General features: G+C 37.3%; 2 protein-coding genes across 6 annotated transcripts in view; one reads left to right on the top strand and one right to left on the bottom strand.

Annotated features, from left to right (window-relative positions):
* Window positions 1-1,311: 1,311 nt before the first annotated feature.
* The window catches only part of LOC105465902 (small integral membrane protein 10 like 1), a 295,615-nt gene continuing 276,680 nt past the window's right edge, over window positions 1,312-20,246 (top strand). For all 5 annotated transcript variants that reach the window (XM_071072209.1, XM_071072207.1, XM_071072210.1 and 2 more), the window contains exon 1: window positions 1,312-1,679. In XM_071072209.1, the coding sequence (XP_070928310.1) occupies window positions 1,485-1,679 (195 nt within the window). In that variant the 5' untranslated portion in view covers window positions 1,312-1,484. The remainder of the gene's footprint in view (window positions 1,680-20,246) is intronic.
* LOC105465900 (taste 2 receptor member 42) lies at window positions 16,944-17,888 on the bottom strand. Its single transcript, XM_011714550.3, has one exon. The coding sequence runs from the start codon at window positions 17,886-17,888 to the stop codon at window positions 16,944-16,946; it is 945 nt and encodes a 314-aa protein (XP_011712852.2).

The following is a 20,246-nucleotide window of genomic DNA, read 5'->3' as shown; positions in this document are numbered from 1 at the left end:
CATAAAGGGTGGCACAAAAGAGGAACAGAAGAGAGAGAGAGTCCACATAGCTTTACATATTTGGAAATGAAAAATCCAGGAACGTAATGACTCCTGTGACCCTGAATGGCTCTATGTATTAGTCTTTCAATTTTCAAAGGGAGTAAATTATATTTGTGAACTGAAATTACATAACTTCTCCCAGTTCTTGGAATGGATCATTTATTTTGCATTGCTCTTCAGTCTGTATACCAGTATTTTAGAAGTTGTCGTAAGTAATTCCTGTAAGTACTATCTCCAGGTAGTGGTATTGGTACAGCAAAGTAGCAAAAGAAGAAATACTGGCTGGGAAAACAAAATTAATTTTTATAAATTTCTCAATGGCATGTTATTTCTACCAGTCATATCATCAGTAGACTATATAGAAACAGAGGTACTCTAGGGTACTGAACTTGTGCTTTGAATAGCTGCTAGACATGCAGTGCACGGTGCGATGTGTGGTATCTGAACAATGCTTTTCAGAACAAGACTGTAATCTTAATGTCATGATCAGAAATCACACATCTGAATAATCCATGAATGAAGACGTGTTAAGATTAAAACATACAAGGCTGTCTAGTTAAAATGGGAGATAAGTGAAGGTAATGAAATGTGCGTCATTTAAATAGCAAAAGTATTGTGGCTATTAGAGATTCACTGTGCAGTTACTCTAAGGGTATTAAGAGTTTGGAAGTACAGAGTAGTATTCTAGCCCTTACAGCCTAGCCACGGGTTTCACAGATGCATCTCCATGCAGAAATAGTTGAAGCTTCCATAGCTAATCTGAACTTTTTAAGGGTTTACATAGACGGGAATATGATTTTGTATGTATGTCCGTGTGTATATACGCGTGTCTACTAGTTTTTTGCTTGAATGTTTATCATTTCTGTCACTTGCAATTTAAATATTCCTAATACATAGAAAAAATCCAAAGACTAAGATTGTGATCCTTTATGCCTATGGTATATTATGAATACAGATATCTTGTGCCTTTACTGGCTTAGGAATAATCTTGCCCTAATATTAATGTTATGAAATCAAAAGGGTAAGATTCCTAGCTAACATCCCACAGAACACAGCAGACAAACTAAAGTTTTAATCTAGTTTTGGACTTTACAAATTTTGTGCCCTAGAGCAAGTTACATCTCGCTTAGCTTTTTTCATTTTAAAGTGGAAATATCTGCATGGTTGTTCGTACATGCTATATAACACATCCTATTCCAGATCAACCACCAGTTGAGCTCTAAACGGTAAATGCCAAAAGTGAGAGGCAGACAGGAAGGGGCGGAGCGCCAGCGGCGCCTGGGGCGACGCGCCGCACCGGACCCAGCAGCTGCAGCGGCAAGCTTGGGTGTGACGGGGGCCGCTTTGCCCACCGTCCCGCCGGTCCCAGCCGTCGCTAGGGGGTCCGTGGGCCCTGCGGCAACCCTCGGTACAGACGCTGGGCGGGCGGCGACACCTGGCCCATGGCCCCCCCGGCGGCTCAGTCTTCCTTGGCCGTCAGGGCCTCAAGCCCCGCCGCGGCCCCCACCTCGTACGGCGTCTTCTGCAAGGGGCTCTCCCGCACCCTGCTCGCCTTCTTCGAGCTGGCCTGGCAGCTGCGCATGAACTTCCCGTACTTCTACGTCGCGGGCTCGGTGATCCTCAACATCCGATTGCAGGTACACATTTAGAGTCGTGACTAAGCCTAACGGCCTCAGGGGCTAGCATAATGGCCTACTCCCAGGGTCCCTTGCGGCGCGGCGGAGCAGCGAATGGCGAGCCCCACAGTCTCGCGTTAGCGCTCAGGCGCTGTTCGCGGCCTCTTTCTTCGCTACAAGCAGAGCTCCTCTGGGGGCCGCCGAGAGCCTACAGTTCCTAGAAAGAAAATACGCGATTCCGGAAACAGAACTGCAGTTAACACCCTCGAAAAGATCTAAGAAAGTGTGCATCCTAAAACACCTGACGAATTTCAGGACGTGACAAAGCGCAGAGGTTGCATTATTTCAAAACAAAACAGAAGGCTAAAATTTTCAGGAAAAAGCAAATCAGTAAACCGTGAGTACTGGACTGGATTGTAAGCAAGATTTGAATGAGTAAGAGCTGAAGGTATTAAGATTGTGATATAGAAGGTACATACTTCTTCATTCCACAAGAGAAAATAATAATAATCAGAAACTTTCAGTGAAAAAAAGCAAAACTGTACAGGAAAAGCATCCTCCAAGTACCAGACAAAATGCTGCAAGCTTTTGAACTAATGGTGAGAGTGTGAGAAAATGGGCTCTATTGCAATGCTCCTGTGGCAGGACGTCGTGGATCGAGGCTTGGAACCGCAGAAAAGGAAATCCCATAGTAGCACAAAGCTTGGCTGTTCAGTGAATAACATTTAAATAATCGTAAAATACAAATGTTGTTATGGTTTTTATTGTTTAAGTACATAATTATGGTTACGAAGTGGAATGCAAATGTTATTTACCATATTTTAAAAAGAGAGCCGGAAATACAGGTGGGAATGTTGAAGGAGGGCGGCGGGAATAAATGGAATGGTGGTTCTGTCCTTATAAAGTGGGAACTTGAAAGGTACTGTCTGTTGTTGAGTGTGGAACGACTTTTATTACAGGGTAGCCATAAAGTTTCTAAAACGGTAATATATTAAAGAGGGAGAGTGGTAGGGGAGAACAGTATGAAGTCAACAGGAAATGCCTAAAGATGGAGCGCTCAGGTAGAATATTTCAAAAAATAAAAATTGATAGAGTACCTGGCGTATTTGAATACAGCCTAGAGAGCTTTCATTTTTCCATAGAGTGGGGATAAAGTAGTGATTGCATATTTTTCAAAATTAAGAAAATAGAACATGTAATTTTGAACCCTGAGAAAAATAAAAATTTAAAAACTACACTGTATACCTCAACTATGAACAATACTAGTCATGTAAAGTCTGTCATAATTATGTGAATACTGAATACTGATTTTACAACAAATGATTCTACAACCTGGAGGATGGAAGAGAAGAGAGATGTGTGTGTGTAATGGTGGTGAGCCAATCAAGATCTGATACAGAAAAGTGCAGGAAAAGTAGTAAACACATGTTTTTTCCAGATTTAAAAAAAAAAAAAAAACTATAATAAACTACTAAGAGTGGTAAAGTTTTAAATCAAGATCTGATATAGAAAAGTGCAGTAAAAGTAGTATACACATGTTTTTTCAGAAAAAAATAATAAACCACTAAGAAGGGTAAAGTTTTAAACTAGATGCAGTGTTCTATATTCCACTCATTGCGCCCAGCGAACAGTTAGTTGTTCTATGTCTTTAAGTAGTAAGGATCTTGCCCCCTCCAACACCAGGTCTGGCCTTGGATAATTGTTCTTTCTAGTCTTTATTCGTTGTCTCCAGCCAAACTCCACTTGGGCATATTCTCCTTTATGCCTTTTCTACTTGAAGATACTCTGTTTTAAAGCTAAGCTTAGATGACACTTTTTCCATTAAATTTTTCCTGGATTCCACTGACCATATAGGAGCTCACTTATTTTAATCCATAAGGCCATTTTCATAGGTTGCCTTATTTTTCCCTGATTGTGCATCAGCTGTCTGTTTTATATATTCAAGACAGGTTTCCTAGACGGCAATAAGCCAAAACATTTTAATCTAAAATATCAGAAGTGTAGTTTAATAAATGAAATAGTAATACCAAGGGATTTAGAATGGTGAACATCACTGTTTCGCAGAGCACTAATGTCCCAATTTGTAACACAGAAGACTGTCTAGTCTTAATCCTGAAATGGTGACAGAGTAGGATGCTCCATTTGGGTGACTATGTGAACATGTTCCTACAACTTTTTTCCTCACATCAATCATTTGTTAAACCGAAGAAACAGACTTTGTATTTATTATATCCTCCAACATAATTGACAACTCTTTGAGGGAAGACACTATATCCTATTCAATTTTACACCCCGTAGTAACAGTATGTGTGTGCATTGTATATATACATATATGTACATACACATATATAAATGTAAGTAGTAACTATGTACACAGTTACCACTTACTATATATGTATACAGTTGCAGCTTACATTTACCTCCTAATATATATGCATATTTACATAAATGTAAATATGTAATTTTTACATTTTTACATTTTAAATATGTAAAAATTACATATTTACAATGTGAATGTGTAATTATGTAATTTGCATAAATGTAAATATGCATACATATTATTTACATAAATATGGGTCTATATTAGGAGGTAAATGTAAGCTCTGTGGTTTATCGTTTATTCACAATTGCTCTTAATTCTTGAGGTATACTTTGCCACCTACATGTTGCAATTCAGTGAAGTTCTCAGGAGACAAAACAAGATTTTGACCTGAATAAACCAGTTACTGTTGTAATTCACAAGTGAGTTTATTCTTCCTGGCACGCTTCCAGGTAATATCCATTAGGCCAAGGATTTTGTTTGTTCACTGTTCTATCCCCAATCCTAGAGCATTGCCCAGTGCGGAATAGCTAATAAATATTGTTGGATGGATAGATGAATGGCAATTTGGTTGGTATGCTCTACATAGTCAGCAGTCAATAAAGGAAACAGATATATTTGTCCCTGATGATAAGATGATTCACTTTATTGCCCATAAATTGGGTTTTTTCAGACCATGATGCACATTGATTGTTCCAGAGATCCCTCAAGCATGAAAAAGCAGAGACATAGGTGGCATAATTATTATCAGTAAATACAAAACTTAAGAAATATAGCTGACAAAAAAAAGGGAAATGATGTGTTACAGTTTATTTTAGCTATAAAAGGAAAATGGTGAACATAGCAATGTATGTAACCTAAGGGATAGAGGAAAAGTTTTTTGTTTTTGTTTTTGTTTTTTTTTCTGGATAAAAATACATGTGGTGACAAACAGCATATCATTACCGTCAACATCATTTAAAAATATATATTGAGTTTTTAATGCCAGAAACTATGAAAAAGTGTTTATATACATGAGCTCCATAATTCTCACATATACCCTGTGAGGAAAACATTTTTATCATTTTTCAAAGAAGCAAACGGATTTAGAGAGGTTAAGTAACTTCCTAAGGTCATGGTAACCAACCAGACCTCAAATGAATCTCCAGTAATTCCTAAAGATATATTTCATAAGGAGTGCAATTTTCTTAAATATGTAGATAATTACAGATAATCCTGTTTCTCAAATTTCTGGACAGAACTATTACCTGGGTAATAGTTACTTTTTTTAATGTAACTATTGAGGGTCTTTCATACTAAAATATAAATATTTAACATGATTTGTTATGTAAGTTCAAGTATTTTATACTCTCTGCAGCCTTAAATCTATTGGCTTATTTTATTAGACAGTGGTGAGATTGAGGGATATGGAAGCAAAGGGAGAGAGAGGAAGGGCATTGTCCTCAGAATGGAAGGAAAACACTTTTCTTTGCTACCCAGAGTAGAGATCAGACAATCTTAAATTTGAAGCCATGTCTGTTCCTGTCCTGAGAATCCCTAACTCAATTTTGTTAGAAAATCTTGCAGTTTGCTTTTAATGGGTGATCTTTCTGGCAGGACATCAGTAGCTTTTGATAGAGTCAAGAAGAAAATAAAGTTACATGCAGAAGCATAAAGGAGTAGGATGAAAGTAGAGGAATACAGGGACAAAAGATGAGGGGAAGGAATATCCTAATACTTGGAAGTTTGAGCATGGAAAGTAGTCTAAAGACTAGGTTTGGGAAGTTCCAAGAAAATGGGCCAAGGAAAGAACCTCTGCAAGAACTATGAGAATTCCCAATAATTGGGTTGGATTGATTCATGTTAGTCTATTTCTTGGGCTACCTTGAGTGCAGGGATTCTTCATGCAGTTTTAACACTTGTACTATGGTCTGAATGTGCCCCCCAAAAATTCACATACTGGCATTCTAACCCCCAAAGTGATGATCTTAGGAGATGGGGCCTTTGGAAGGTGATCAGGTCATAAAGATGAAACTCCCATGAATGGGATTAGTGCCCTTACAAAGGAGACCCCAAAATAATTCCCTTACCCCTTTTGCCATGTAAAATTATAGGGAAAAGTCATCTATGAACAAGGAAATGAACCCTCACCAGATATCAAATTTGTGAATGCCTGGATCTTGGACTTCCCAGCCTCTAGAACTGTAAGAAGTAAATTTCTGTTGTTTATAAGCACCCATTTTATGGTATTTTTTATAGCAGTATGAACAAACTAAATAGGATTTGTTCAGCAGGATTACCACCAGGTCAGGTCATGAATCTTTTCAAAATTTCAGTAAACCTCCCCCTACCCTTACAAATACAAATTTCAGCAATGCTCTTGGCATTGCTAAACTAAAAGGCCCAAGGACCTTCCCAAGAGCCTACTACAAATGAAAAGAAGAAACTATGGAAGTCTTAGTAGTTTAATTGCAGGACATCCCTGCCAGTTTCTGTCCTGATTAGGAATCTGCAATGAACATTACAAAGTCATCACCATCTTCATGACTTTCAACACCAAGAATATGGACTTAGCCACTGTAAAATAGTGGAATGCATCAATGAACAATAAAGAGATACGGAGATCATTCATGTTATTAGTGAGGAAGTTGGGTACAACTTTTCATCAACCAAAAAGAAGGAGAAAAACAATCACACAGCCAAATAATGAAATATTGTAACTAGAGTGTCTTGGCTCTAAGATCATTGGCAGAGAATTAGAGATTATGTTCAGCAGATTAAAACAAAAACAAAACAAAAAACAGTGAGCTGTGATCATGCCACTGCACTCTAGCCAGGGCTGCAGAGCAAGACCCTGTCTCAAAAAACAAAAAGCCAAAGATACAAGATGTTTAAAGTTAAAAAAGAACTGTTGTTCAAGAGATCATTTTCACTTTTTAATGGTTTTTCGAAAACTGCAAAAGTATCTCAAACTGAAGTCTAAAAGGAAAATAATTAATAGAAGCTTCAAAGTTCAGAGGCCAGGTTATATCTATATAAAAGGGAACGTAAATTATTTCCAGAACTGGTTCATTTATTAAACATGGGGCTAAGGAATAGAGGTGGCAATGTACAAGTCAGGATAATGCCTTTGTCTTCTGAAGCTGCATCTACATTGGTGCCCCTCAAAATAGCTAAAATTGAAAATAGTTTATCAGTCACCTGGGATTTCTTCTACAAATAACCTTCCCAAAAAAATATTGCCTAACATTTTTCTGAATTTATCAAACCAACCATCTGATCAGTTTTCTAAATGAAGATTTATTCTTGGCAATTATCTAGCTCAGGGCCTAGGTCATTGTACCCAGCATTAAGCAATGTAGCAGATGAGTGGACTGGAAGTATGGATTTTGCAGATGGCCTCCTTGTTTCTGTATTTTAATTAAGGAAGTTTCTAGCTCAAAGGACATGAAATTAAGGGCAGCAGCAAACCATGTGAACTATCAGAGATTCACCAGAGACTATCACGCCCTCTGAAATATGTATTGATCCATGCATATTTTCACTAGGATGTTTTCTTTGAGTAAAGCTAAGGACAACATGGCTTGCACACCCAAAATATCTTCTCATCTTAAGTTCTGGGCCTAAGGTAGGGCTCAGGCATCCGCCGTTTTTGGCATTAGAAACAGGTTATTCAGGTTATTGGCAGCTCCTCTATAAATCAACTGTGTGACCAAACTGAGACGGGGGAACTCGAAAACTCTCATGACATCAAGACTATAAACTTACTTGAGGAGAAAGCAGTTGGCAAAAAAAAAAAAAAGTCAATCATTTTCTTTTCCCAATTATTTGTTCCCAGGATAGGATACAGTTCTCTCCAGATTGCCTGCAACTAGCTTTGGATGTAAGAGTCGTGGTTGTCTTGGATCGTGGCTTGCATCTCCAACCCAGGCTTTTATTATGGAAAATGATGGTGCAGAGCTTAATCTCAAAATGTCATTGTAATAGGGAGAATGCAATACAGTGGTAGCCACAGTCCCAGACTGTCTCCCAGCCTTCATCGTTTAATAGTCATTTTCTGTGCTTTTATTATCTGGAATAGGTTTCTGCTCCATATAGCTTCATCTCTCCAAGGATAGTACCTGAGATGTGAGGACTTAATCCTAATAAGACATTTACTTCTAAGTCCCACTCACTAGAAGCAAGGATTGTGCATGGTTGTTTAAATCTTTTGAATCTTGATCATTAAAGAAAAGTTTAGGCCAGGCGCAGTGGCTCATCCCTGTAATCCTCACCTGAGGTCGGGAGTTTGAGACCAACCTGACCAAAATGGAGAAACCCTGTCTCTACTAAAAATACAAAAAAATTAGCCAGGCGTGGTGGCGCATGCCTATAATCCCAGCTACTTGGGAGGCTGAGGCAGGAGAATTGCTTGAACCCAGGAAGCAGAGGTTGCGGTGAGCCAAGATTGCACCATTGCACTCCAGCCTGGGCAACAAGAGCAAAACTCCATCTCGAAGGGAAGGGAAGGGGAGGGGAGGAGAGAGGGAGGGGAGGGAATAGGGATGGGGAAGAGTAGGAGAAAGTGAGGGAGGAGAGGGGAGGGGGAGGGGAGGGCAGCGAGGGGAGGGGAAGGGGAAGGAAAAGGGGAAGGGAATTTTTTTTTTTTTTTTTTTTTTTTTTTTTTTTTTTTTTGAGACGGAGTCTCGCTCTGTCGCCCAGGCTGGAGTGCAGTGGCCGGATCTCAGCTCACTGCAAGCTCCGCCTCCCGGGTTCACGCCATTCTCCTGCCTCAGCCTCCGGAGTAGCTGGGACTACAGGCACCCGCCACCTCGCCCGGCTAGTGTTTTTGCATTTTTTTAGTAGAGACGGGGTTTCACCGTGTTAGCCAGGATGGTCTCGATCTCCTGACCTCGTGATCCGCCCGTCTCGGCCTCCCAAAGTGCTGGGATTACAGGTTTGAGACACCGCGCCCGGCCGGGGAAGGGAATTTAACTTGTTTAGTGAAAGGAATAATTCCAAACCAAATTATCCTCACGATCTGAACCTAAATATAGTCAATGTGATTTTAATGTTGCCCTTTCTAAAGCAAGATAATGTCCATGATAATCATTAGGAAATTTATTACACAGTATCTAAGAATGAATGAAGTTTTAAAAATCTAAATGTCTTAAGACTGGCCTTAAGACTATATATTGTATACATTTTCAGTTACTTTAAATTATTTTATTGTAAAAGTCAACCTAGAACTATACACAAATGCAAACATGCCTAAAATATATGCAAATATGTGACATTGTCTTATAAATTTTCCTTTATGTTCTTATTCTTAGTGAGTTGGTTGTGTTAGTTTTCTCTGATGTGACACACTAGTATTCGTGGTATGACAAAAATATATCATTACACATGTGCACACACACAGAGATCTTGTGTCAAAGTGTGGTTTTGAGCCTATAAAAATAGAAGCATCATTATGGACATAGGGATAAGTATTCAACTTCTTTTTAGAAGTTCAGTTGATTTTGCACTTATCCTACAAAAGTATGATAGCTTGAATTCCTAGCTAGGGTCCTAATGAGAGAATTATCTTTTGTTTTAAAAGTTACATCTATTGTTATGAGATTATATGCTTTCAACATTTTTAGTTCTTAATGCCTTTTACTTAGTGTTATAAAAATTGGAGTAGATATTAGGCTCTAATGGTATTTAGAACCATTTCCAAATACTACTTTTTTTTCCTCACATATGAATGTCATCACACATTTGCCAGCACATATAAAATAAAACATGTTGCATTATATATTTTATATTTATATTAAGTCTCAAATATTTCCTTGTTACTAGCAAATATTAAAATGACAATGAGAATTACTTTTTTAAAAATCTAGTATTACATTGGCTGACTTTATGAGTAAATTGTTCATTTATAGGCCATTCTAGGGAAATTTTGTGATGCTCACTTATACCTTAAAATAATCCGGGTGAAAAACACATGCTAAAATACATCTTCAACGTGTTCTCATTAATTCCCCTGGAATATAGAAAAATCTGGAAAAGTCTACGAAGCTAAAGCTTTCACTCGTTTTAGGTAGCACTTAAGATGCCACAGTAGTTCCACAGCAGTCTGTCTCAGCTTGTGGTTTTCCAAAATTAGGACAAATGAGTGATTTGAAGGAAAAATAATTGATGTCAACAAGACAAAGAAATTGACCTGCTATTTCTGCTGTACAAGGAAAATCCAACCTGTTAGTAGGAGAGAAGCAAAGTGAACCAAAAAGAAGAGGAGGAAAGACACCATCATTTTTTTCATTTTCATTTTCACGGCCCTCTTATGGGCCTTCATTCTGAGATTCCTTGGGCCCATGGTGTTGAGCTGCAAACTCCTGATACGTTTCATCAAGGACAGAATTAAAAGGAGCGGTGAGATCAGGGACAGAAGAAAGGAAATTAAGTAGATCAAACTGGCAAGAATCCAGACATTACAATATAGAATTTTCCTTACATCTAAAGACCAACTTGAGTTTCTTTCATAAGTTGTGTAGCTGTTAATCCACAAGTCACTAAGTCCACCTGTTAATGCAAGGTTGAAAACCAGTAGGAACAAAGACCCCAGTGGGAGTACAAGTAGCACTCTGCTAATTCTCCATCTCAGCCAGATGAAGCAGGGGTGGCAAAAATTGACTATTTTAAAGAAGTAGAAAACACTAAGACAGGCAGCAAGCCAGGTAACTAAGTGATTGGTCAGTGCCCCCAAAATACCAATAAATTTTACTAGTTTGTTGAAGGCATATAGATGTGGCCATAATGCTATTAAAAATGAATCAAGTAGTATTATCCAAAGTTGACTGATTCTGGAGATAGCAAGGCTGGTGAGGATGCAGTCGGCTGATAAGATCATTTGACTCCTCACCAGTTAATGCAGTTAACTAGTACAATGAACCCATTCCCTAACATTCAGATTATGAATTCTCCCATCATTACTATCAGAAAGGTATTTCCAATTCCAGGTGGCATTTCTGTAGAAGCAAATCCAGAAAGCTAATACTATGTTTCACTGATACTTTTGCTGTCAAAATGTTGCAGAGTAATATCCAACTTGATGATTTTCAGATTTATATCTAAAATGTTTACAGTAACTCAGAATGATCTTCTGTTTGATGCCATCTCACTTATCTTCACAAAATATCTTTCTGGTTTTTTTAATATTCATCTCACTAGTAGGCCTGAAATATGTGCAAGAAGATCCAGTCTCACATATCTTAATTAAAAAAAAAAAACTTTAACATTATTTTTAATCAGCTACTGACTTACAAGTTAAACAGTAAATATAGTAAATGGGCCAACTTATCATTGGTACTGTCAGCAGTTTCCAATTTGTGAGGACATCTAGAAGGGTGAAGTCAGGTATGCAAATACCCAACAGATTTCTTTACACTGATTTGTAATTTCCTCCTCAACTGAAAGTCAATACCATTTGGATTTGAATATTTTAATTTTAAAAGAATTATCTAAAAATAACCTCTATAATATGTGCATTATTCATTTGTTTCATTAAACTCCATCATATTTCCGATTCTACTTTAGATGAATTAAGTGTAATAAAAAGAAGCATCAAAAAGCTCACAGAGTAGTGAAAAAAATCAACATTAAATGTGCTTTTACTACTGAATGTAATCAAAGTTTGATCAAAATGTAATTACAACACAGAGGAGGGTGTTATAAAATCTATGGCCAATAACTAATTCTAGTTTCATGAAGATAATGACAGTTGGCTTGGGTCTTGAAGCTTTTAGGATTTCTTAAAGAAACAGACAAAAAGGGAGATGATTTTACACAATTATGTAAAAGCGTATGCAAACAAACCAAAATTATTCCTCTATCTGAGCTGTTTTACTGAACTTTTGAGCTTGGTTTCCAATGCCTTCCTGGCTATTTGATTCCGAATAAGCTCTTATCAACTGAATTGAAAAACATAGTAAAAAAGATGGAAAATAGCAAAAAAAATAAGACAGAGAGTAGGAGGGAAATTCTTTTCATTAATTCTTCCTTTGGTAAAATCCTTTGTCTCATAAAAATATATCCACAGTAAAATATATTACATAATTTATTTGTATTATTTTGAACTCTAATACAATGGTTTTCAACCTTTACTGCACATTGCAGTTAATGTGGGAGCTGTAAAAAAACATTGATGCCTGTGGGCCACCCCCAGGGATTTTTATTACTTAATTGGTCTGGAATACATTGCTGGCACTCACTGAGAGGCTCTTGATGTATGTCTTACAGTGACTCCCAAACCCAGGCAAAAATCTTTCTACGCAAAAGCTGCAAATCTATGATTCTCTGAGGACAGGACAGGATTTTGCCTGCCTTGTTCTCTGACAATGTGTTTCTATTCAGCCAGTATTGATGCTGACTGGCAAATTGGCCAGCAACTCTCTTAATAACCACATAAGTGACTTTTTTGTTGTTGTTGATTGGTATATTTCCAATTCACAGAACATAAAGGGCCTGGATAATAGTAGGTCTTCCATAACTATTTGTTAAATGAATTAGTGCTAACTTAGTTGGCAGTCCCACTAGCAGCACACAAAAGGAGAAAATGAGTAAGGCTTGACTGTGAAACAAGTATCAGAGCAAGAAAAGAAAGTACCTCCTTAAAATTAGAGAAAATGTTACATTCATATATGAACTTATGAATCATTTCTATTCTAATCCTGAAAAACCCAGCACTGTTCTGTAATCTTTCTAGTTCAATCAAGAAATCATACAGAATCAAAAGGAACATGCTGGTCTGCCACCCAAGATGGGGGAGGCTTGGTACTTTTCTTCATGAAAAGGAACTACTTCTAGCCCAGGGAGTTGAAGATGGCTAGAGAACTAGATTTTGTGACACAAGAAGCAAGATAGCCCTATCTGAAAACGTCACTGATGTTTTCAGAAATGCTTTGTAAGTCATATAAAGGCTAATTGAGAAGAAGACTCCATTGACAGGCATGGCTTAACTGTGACAAACACAGAAAACAAGTCAGTCAGGAGATAGCAATTAAAGAACATTTGAGTTTGTAGTTACACTGAAGAAACTAAAAATAAAAGATGCAATAACAAGTATAAAAACCACAAGTCCCATATACTGTGAGTTGTATTCAAAGTCCAAGTTAATAATCACAATTTTTTCAATCTACATAATTAGAGTAATCTATGTCCTACTCTAGACAAAATACCATCTGGTGTCTAGAATGAAAGAAAAACAACTGTGCGAATATACAAACACCCCCTAAAATAACTATTGGGTAATAGGCTTAGTACCTGGGTGATGAAATAATCTGTACAACAAACCCTCATGACATGGGTTTACCTGTATAACAAACCTGCACATGCGCCCCTGAAACTAAAATGAAAGTTTTTTTTAAAAAAGAAAACACCCCTTAAAGCATGACCCTGGCTCAAAGAAGATGCGTCTAATCAAGATTTTGCTAGAAAAAGCCACCTACTAAGACATAACAGATAAACCACCTGAGAGAGTGAGGAAACTGGTGCTCCTCTTTCTTGGAAATCAGTATAGGTGTGGGTTTCTACCTGATGTATACATACAGTACGATTTAAGAAAACATGCCTTGTTATACTTGATTTGTCTCTTATTTGCCTTCAGAACTAGAGCTATGGGTTGGAGACAAGCCAATTTCAGCAGTTGAAACAGGTTATTTGTTCCTCTCCTATAAATTACCCGACTGTGTGCATTGAAATAACCACAATGATTACACCCAGAATGTTGAAATGAGCATTTATTTGACAAGTGAGGTTAGTGGGAGTCTATAAAAATGAGTGATAATCTCCCTCTTTCCCCAACAGCTGCGTCCCAGGGTAGGTCATAATCACATCAGTCTTTCTTCTCCATGGTGCATGTGGCAGTGCATGTGTTGGGCATGGCTCTTGGATTGTGGCTTGGTGACTGCTAAATTCCCACAAAGGCCTTTTTTGGGAGAAAGTGGAGGTGCAGAGCTTGCTCTCATTTGCCATTCAAATTTGCAGATTACTGGCCAGGCATGGTGGCTCATGTAATCCCAACACTTTGGGGGGCCGAGGCAGGTGGATCACCTGAGGTCAGGAGTTCGAGACCAGCCTGGCTAACATGGTAAAACCCCATCTCTACTAAAAATACAAAAATTAGCCAGGCGTGGTGGTGTACACCGGTAATCCCAGCTATTCGGGAGGCTGAGGCAGGAGAATCGCTTGAACCAGGGAAGCAGAGGTTGCAGTGAGCCAAAATTGTGCCATTGCACTCCAGCCTGGGCAACAAGAGCAAAACTACATCTCAAAAAGAAGAGAAGAGAAGAGGTTTAATATTTACTAATATGACATGAGCGAAGATCACCCCACTGTACTGCAGCCTGGATGACAGAGCAAGACTCCATCTCAAAACACACACACACACACACACACACACACACCCCAAATACAGATTACAATATATCAATTGCAATAACCAGAATATGTCCTGGGCTGCTTTTACTAGTTTTACTTTCGTTTTGCTTCTATTGTGAAGAATAGGTCCCTGTTCCTTGTAGTCCCATCTCCCTGGGGTTGCTGCCTACTAAGTGTTAAACATGTGTTACTCTTAGTTAGACATGTATTAATTTACCAATAAGGTTGCCCATGAATTGGATCAATTGCTTACCAAAGAAAAGTTTACTGACACAAAAATATAAAAAATACTGTTTTGGGTTATCTTGTAAATAGTACAAAGTTAAGTCATTTATATTAAAAAATATTTAAAATAAATTCAATATCTAAGTCTAAAATATATGCAACTTGATTTGCACATTACCTTTTATCAAGGCAAGAAAATTTTAATTATAATCTTTGATAAAATACTAAATTAGTGATTAAAATAATATATGTACATTTTATTTTGTAAAAGGCAAATTACTAAGAAAATAGATTCTATATTATTATTAAAACTATCATCATCACTGTTATTTATACATGATACCACATAGCTCAGATGTACTTACAATTTCAGTTGATGCATATGGGGAGGGGGAAGTATTAATAATTCTAACATCATTTCTGGCTCCAGAGCACAGCTGTGCAGTGGTGCCCTCACCTATAGCTTCATCAAGATTAATTTACAAGCATGCATTTATCAGTATTTAATAGCATATTTTTGTTTCTGTACTCTAGCACAATATAAAGAATATATCGAAAGTAAATTCTAAAAGGTATCCTTCGTTGGTAAAAAAAATTTCATTATACAGCTTCTGTACAATGTTTTAATCTATGCCATCATATTCAAAAATTTTTAGTAAAATTTCCCACCCCTAACCTTATATACAACCTATAGTTACCTTATCTAATCTTAGATTATCATAGTCAAGGCAGGACTATGTATACATATGCTTGTCTAAAATTTACAATAAACCTGCAACATTCTGTAAACAACGTCACTTTGCTTTCTGTGCCTTCCTGGCTAACATTGTTACTATTTTTTCCTCTAAGAAATCCAGTGATCAGATTGCAACAAAATGCATGTCACATAAACGAACACAAACACAATCATCCTCTAAATGTATTTATGATCTTTTTATAGTAGCAATGTGAGTATAATTGTGAATTAAGAGATAAAACTCTGGCCAGGCGCTGTGGCTCAAGCCTGTAATCCCAGCACTTTGGGAGGCCGAGACGGGGGGATCACGAGGTCAGGAGATCGAGACCATCCTGGCTAACACGGTGAAACCCCGTCTCTACTAAAAAAATACAAAAAAACTAGCCGGGTGAGGTGGTGGGCGCCTGTAGTCCCAACTACTCGGGAGGCTGAGGCAGGAGAATGGCGTGAACCCGGGAGGCGGAGCTTGCAGTGAGCTGAGATCCGGCCACTGCACTCCAGCCTGGGCGGCAGAGCGAGACTCCGTCTCAAAAAAAAAAAAAAAAAAAAAAAGAGATAAAACTCTATAATTTTAGTTCTGTTACATAACATGGTAGAAACTGATTTCTGCCTCTCTGAAAATGCTTATTGCATGTCTTAGAATTTAGCAACATTAGCAAGTGCCTAGGAACATCAAAATGTTTATTATTTGGGGCTTTAAATGGACATCAGCATTAAATCATGTGTTTCCAGTTTCCATTTAAAGATAATTTATTTTCATACTACAAATCATCCTTTTCTCATATAATCATCGTATTTCCTTGTTATCAATAAGACTTCTAATAACAAAAATATACCACTTTTTTTCATTTTAAAAAAATGCTTGGGGCCAGGCACAGTGGCTTATGTCTGTAATCCCAGCACTTAGGGAGGCTGAGAGAGGTGGATCACCTGAGGTCAGGAGTTCGAGACGAGCCTGACCAATATGGTGAAAACCCATCTCTACTAAAAATACAAAAATTAGCTGCGTGTGGTGATGTGTGCCTGTAGTCCCAGACTCGGGAGGCTGAGACAGAATTGCTTGAACCCAGGAGGTAGAGGTGGCAGTGAGACAAGATCGCACCACTGCACTCCAGCCTGGGCGACAGAGCAAGATTCCGTCTCAAAAAAAAAAAAAAAAAAAAAAAAGCTTGGCTTTGAAGCTATGAGTCTGTATTTTTCCTACTGTGACTTTAGTTTTTAAATAGATTTTCTACCCACATTGTATATCTTTTACCCATTCAAGTTTATAATCTATCTTGCTTTCTAAAGAATCACACACTTTTTTCTCCACAAGTTGCAATTACCTATCATTTGCATATAAAATTAAATAATTTAGATTTTTTGAAATAATATGTGAGGCTAAAATATTGCTTGCCAATGCTCCAAACAAAAATGATTACTTTTAAAATGGTATCGACTAGCAATGTGTGAATTACCATCAAAAGCAGCCTGGTGGGATTTCATTTATGTTCCAAAATTCTTAGAGAAACCCAGTAGGAAAAACAAAACAAAACAAAACACAAAACAAAAACACAGTGGAAGTGATCCCCAAATGCTCCTCATTGAGTTATTCTCTTAGAAAAGCTTCTGGAAAGTCTGTCTACAAAGGTAAAGGGTTTGGTCTTTTTGTATAGTTCCTAAGATGCCACAGTAGCCTCACAGCTGTCTGTCGCAGCTTGCTGTTTCCCAGAATGAGAATAAATGAGTGGCACGAGGGAAAGGCATGTAAGGCTAACATGACAAACTGTGTGTACTTGTTGTTCCCCAATATGCAAAATGTCCAATTTGCCACTTGTAAGGAAAAAAAGTGAACTATGAAGAGGAAAAGTAAAGACGTCACCATTTTCATGGCCCTCCTGTGGGCCTCTGTGCTGGAGTCTCTAGAGCCCAAGGAACTAAGCTTCAAATTTCTAGTATGTCTCACCAAGGACAGAAATAAAAAAAGCAATGAGGTCAGGCACAGAGAAAAGGGGATAAAACTGTTCAAGCTAAGAAGAATTTTTAACAGAGAGAGTTTATCATAGGGAGTTTTACTTTCATCTAAGTATAAAGTCAGATTACTTTTATCTATTATATTCAGTGAGATATCAATAAACATTTCTAGCACTAAACAGTCAAAAATCAGTAAGAACAAAGACAATGTAAGGAGTATAGCAATCACTCTGTTCATCCTCCACCTCAGCCAGAGGAAAAGGGAGTGGGGGAAGTGGGCTATCTTAAAGAAATAGAAAATGCTCAGGCAGGTGGCAAGCCAGGTGGTCAAGTGATTAGTCATGTGCCAAAGCATAGTAACAGGTCTTCCTACTCTATATGTGGCATATAAATGTGGAGCAAGTCCCACTACACATGAATCAAACAGTATCACCAACAGGTGACCAATTGTGGAGATAGCCAAGCAGGTGAGGATGAAGTCAACTGAGAAGACCTTTTGGTTCTTGATCCCTTCAGAGCAGTTTACCAGTCCAATGAACACATTCCCCAGCATGCCGATGATGAATTCCACTATTGCCAGAGTCAGAAAGATTTTGTCCATTTCGGTGGCCATTTCCAGAGACCAAAAAAATCCAAGTTTTTAATACTTTGCGTCATTAATAAATTTACAATCAAACTATTGCAGAAGAGCATTCTTTTCTGATACTTATCTTCATTGCTTTTATTGCACTTCCAGTCTTGATCAGAACCTTCTGCTGTTGGATACAGTCTCATATACTTAAGGAAGTCTTTGCCTGTTTTTACTATAATTCTGATCTTAATCCCAAAAGATCTACCAAGGAATGCAGTCTCACATACCTTCACGAAAGTGTTTTCATTTCTTTGAAAGAGTTACTGAATTCTAAACCCAACAGTTTCTGTGTCCATTTATCACTGGCATGGGCTGAAACATTCCACTTGTGGTAATGACTGAAAGGATAAGGTCAAGTATATTAACATGCAAATATAGGCTAGATCCCGCCCACCTTCTCTGATTTGTACATTTCTGCTCACCTGAAATACTACACCACTTGGATCCAAATATCTTTATTGTTTTTCAGAGGAAGCTGTAGATATAATCTAATAATGTTGTTATTATGCAAGGAATATATTTTATAAGTGACTGCTTTGCTTCTGACCTTATGCAAATGCAACATATTTACCACAAAAAAAGCATTAAGAAGTCTATAAAATAGTGAAAACAGAAAAAAAAAAGCAATTAGACAGAATCAAGAATCAAATGTACTATTAAATCAGAAAAGGGAACTACAAACACTACTGTCGGGGGGAAAAGGGAGGTGACATTTGCCTTGGATCTGAAAAATACTTAGAATTTCATGAGGAAACTCAAGTCATATTTTGAACTGATAGAATAATATCCAAAAGACACTAAAACCTAAACTTCTTTTTTGAAATTAAAGTCCTACTGATATTTCAGTCTAAATGTTCCTCAGGTATCTTAGAGTAACTTGTTCAAAATTATACATAGTTTTGCTTTTTACCTTGGTCTTATATATGTTCTATTTTTTTTTTTTTTTTTTTTTTTTTTTTTTTTTTTTTTGGCCAGAGATATATTGCTACCAATTTAGCCTTAATAGACAGGTAGAAAATTGTTGTAGATGAAATAAGGAAAGAGTAAACAAAAGTATTTGTTCTACATTCTAGGAACAATTATTTTGACAAAACCACCAATGCATCATAATTGAACTCACAGTTACAGATTATGTGTCTTGGTTTATGATCAGCAAACAGATATTCTATTACTAGAAATTAGTAATAGAATTTGCCAAATTAACCCAAAAAATGAATGAAATCATTTTTAAAACTTAGACCTTTTTAATGTTGCTGTCATACTCCTCAATTAAATTCTATTAATTAACATTTAAAAGTGTATATTTTAAGAATGATGTTGTATAAAGAACTACTGGTAAGTTATTTCCTATGAACGAAAATATTTTCATTTAGGGCAGATATTTAAAATTATAGTAAGAAAGGAGGAGAAAAAGAGTAAACAAGAAAGGAAGGAAAGAAAGAAGAGAGAGAGGGAAGAAAGAGAATGAGAAAGAGGAAAGGAAGAGAGGGACAAAGAAAGAGAAAGGAGGGAGTTTATGAGACAGAGAAAGGCTGAATGAAAATGAAGAAATGTAGCAATATCATAAGAAGAATGATGGCTTTGGCCAAATTAGTGTCTAGAGATGGAAAGAAATGTATGACTATGAGAAATATTTAGGAGAAAGAATCAATAGTCTGTGTGATGGATTTGGAGGCTAGAAAAAGGAGGAGGAGTCTGTGATGACATTTAGGCTCTCCTTTCACTCCTGAATGCATGTAGTACTGTGACCTGAGGGAATCACTGGAGGAAGAATAGGTTTAGAATCCAAAAAGTAGGAGAAAGAAGAAAAGTTGGAAGATGAGTTCTGTTTTGAACATTTTGGAGTATCTGTAAACTCATTCCAAGTGGAAAGTTGAAGTAGGCACTTTGATATTCGTGACTGCAGCTCAGAAAAGAAATTTGGACCACATGTGGAGGTTTGGAGAACATAAACACATATTTGATTTTATAAGAGGTAGGCGCTCCAAGGGTCCTTAGGAACACCAGAGGATAAAGAAACCAAAGGAAAAATTAAGAAGTCATCAGAAGGAAGAGGAAAACCAAGAGACTAGGATTTCAAAGCAACTAAGAGCAAGGAGTGTTACAAGGAAGGTAATCAGTACTTCATGATATTAATGATAAGTCACTTACTAGCTGGATTGAGGACCAAGGAACTACTTAGTTAACTTAGCAAGAGCAGTTCAACTGACAACAAAGCAAACTACCACGGATTAAAGAGTCAATGAGATCCCAATAATGAAGCATTATAAAACCAATTAAGGTAATTCAACACATTAACAGATTAAAGGAGAAACATTCAGAAAAATATTTGATACAGTT

This window comes from Macaca nemestrina, chromosome 10 (assembly GCF_043159975.1).
Source record: "Macaca nemestrina isolate mMacNem1 chromosome 10, mMacNem.hap1, whole genome shotgun sequence".
In the NCBI taxonomy this organism is placed as follows: domain Eukaryota; kingdom Metazoa; phylum Chordata; class Mammalia; order Primates; family Cercopithecidae; genus Macaca; species Macaca nemestrina.
This window is presented reverse-complemented; position numbering and strand designations above follow the sequence as displayed.

Coding starts and splice junctions, on each gene's coding strand:
- LOC105465900 (XM_011714550.3), bottom strand. CDS start 17,888: ATGGCCACCGAAATGGACAAAATCTTTCTGACTCTGGCAATAGTGGAA.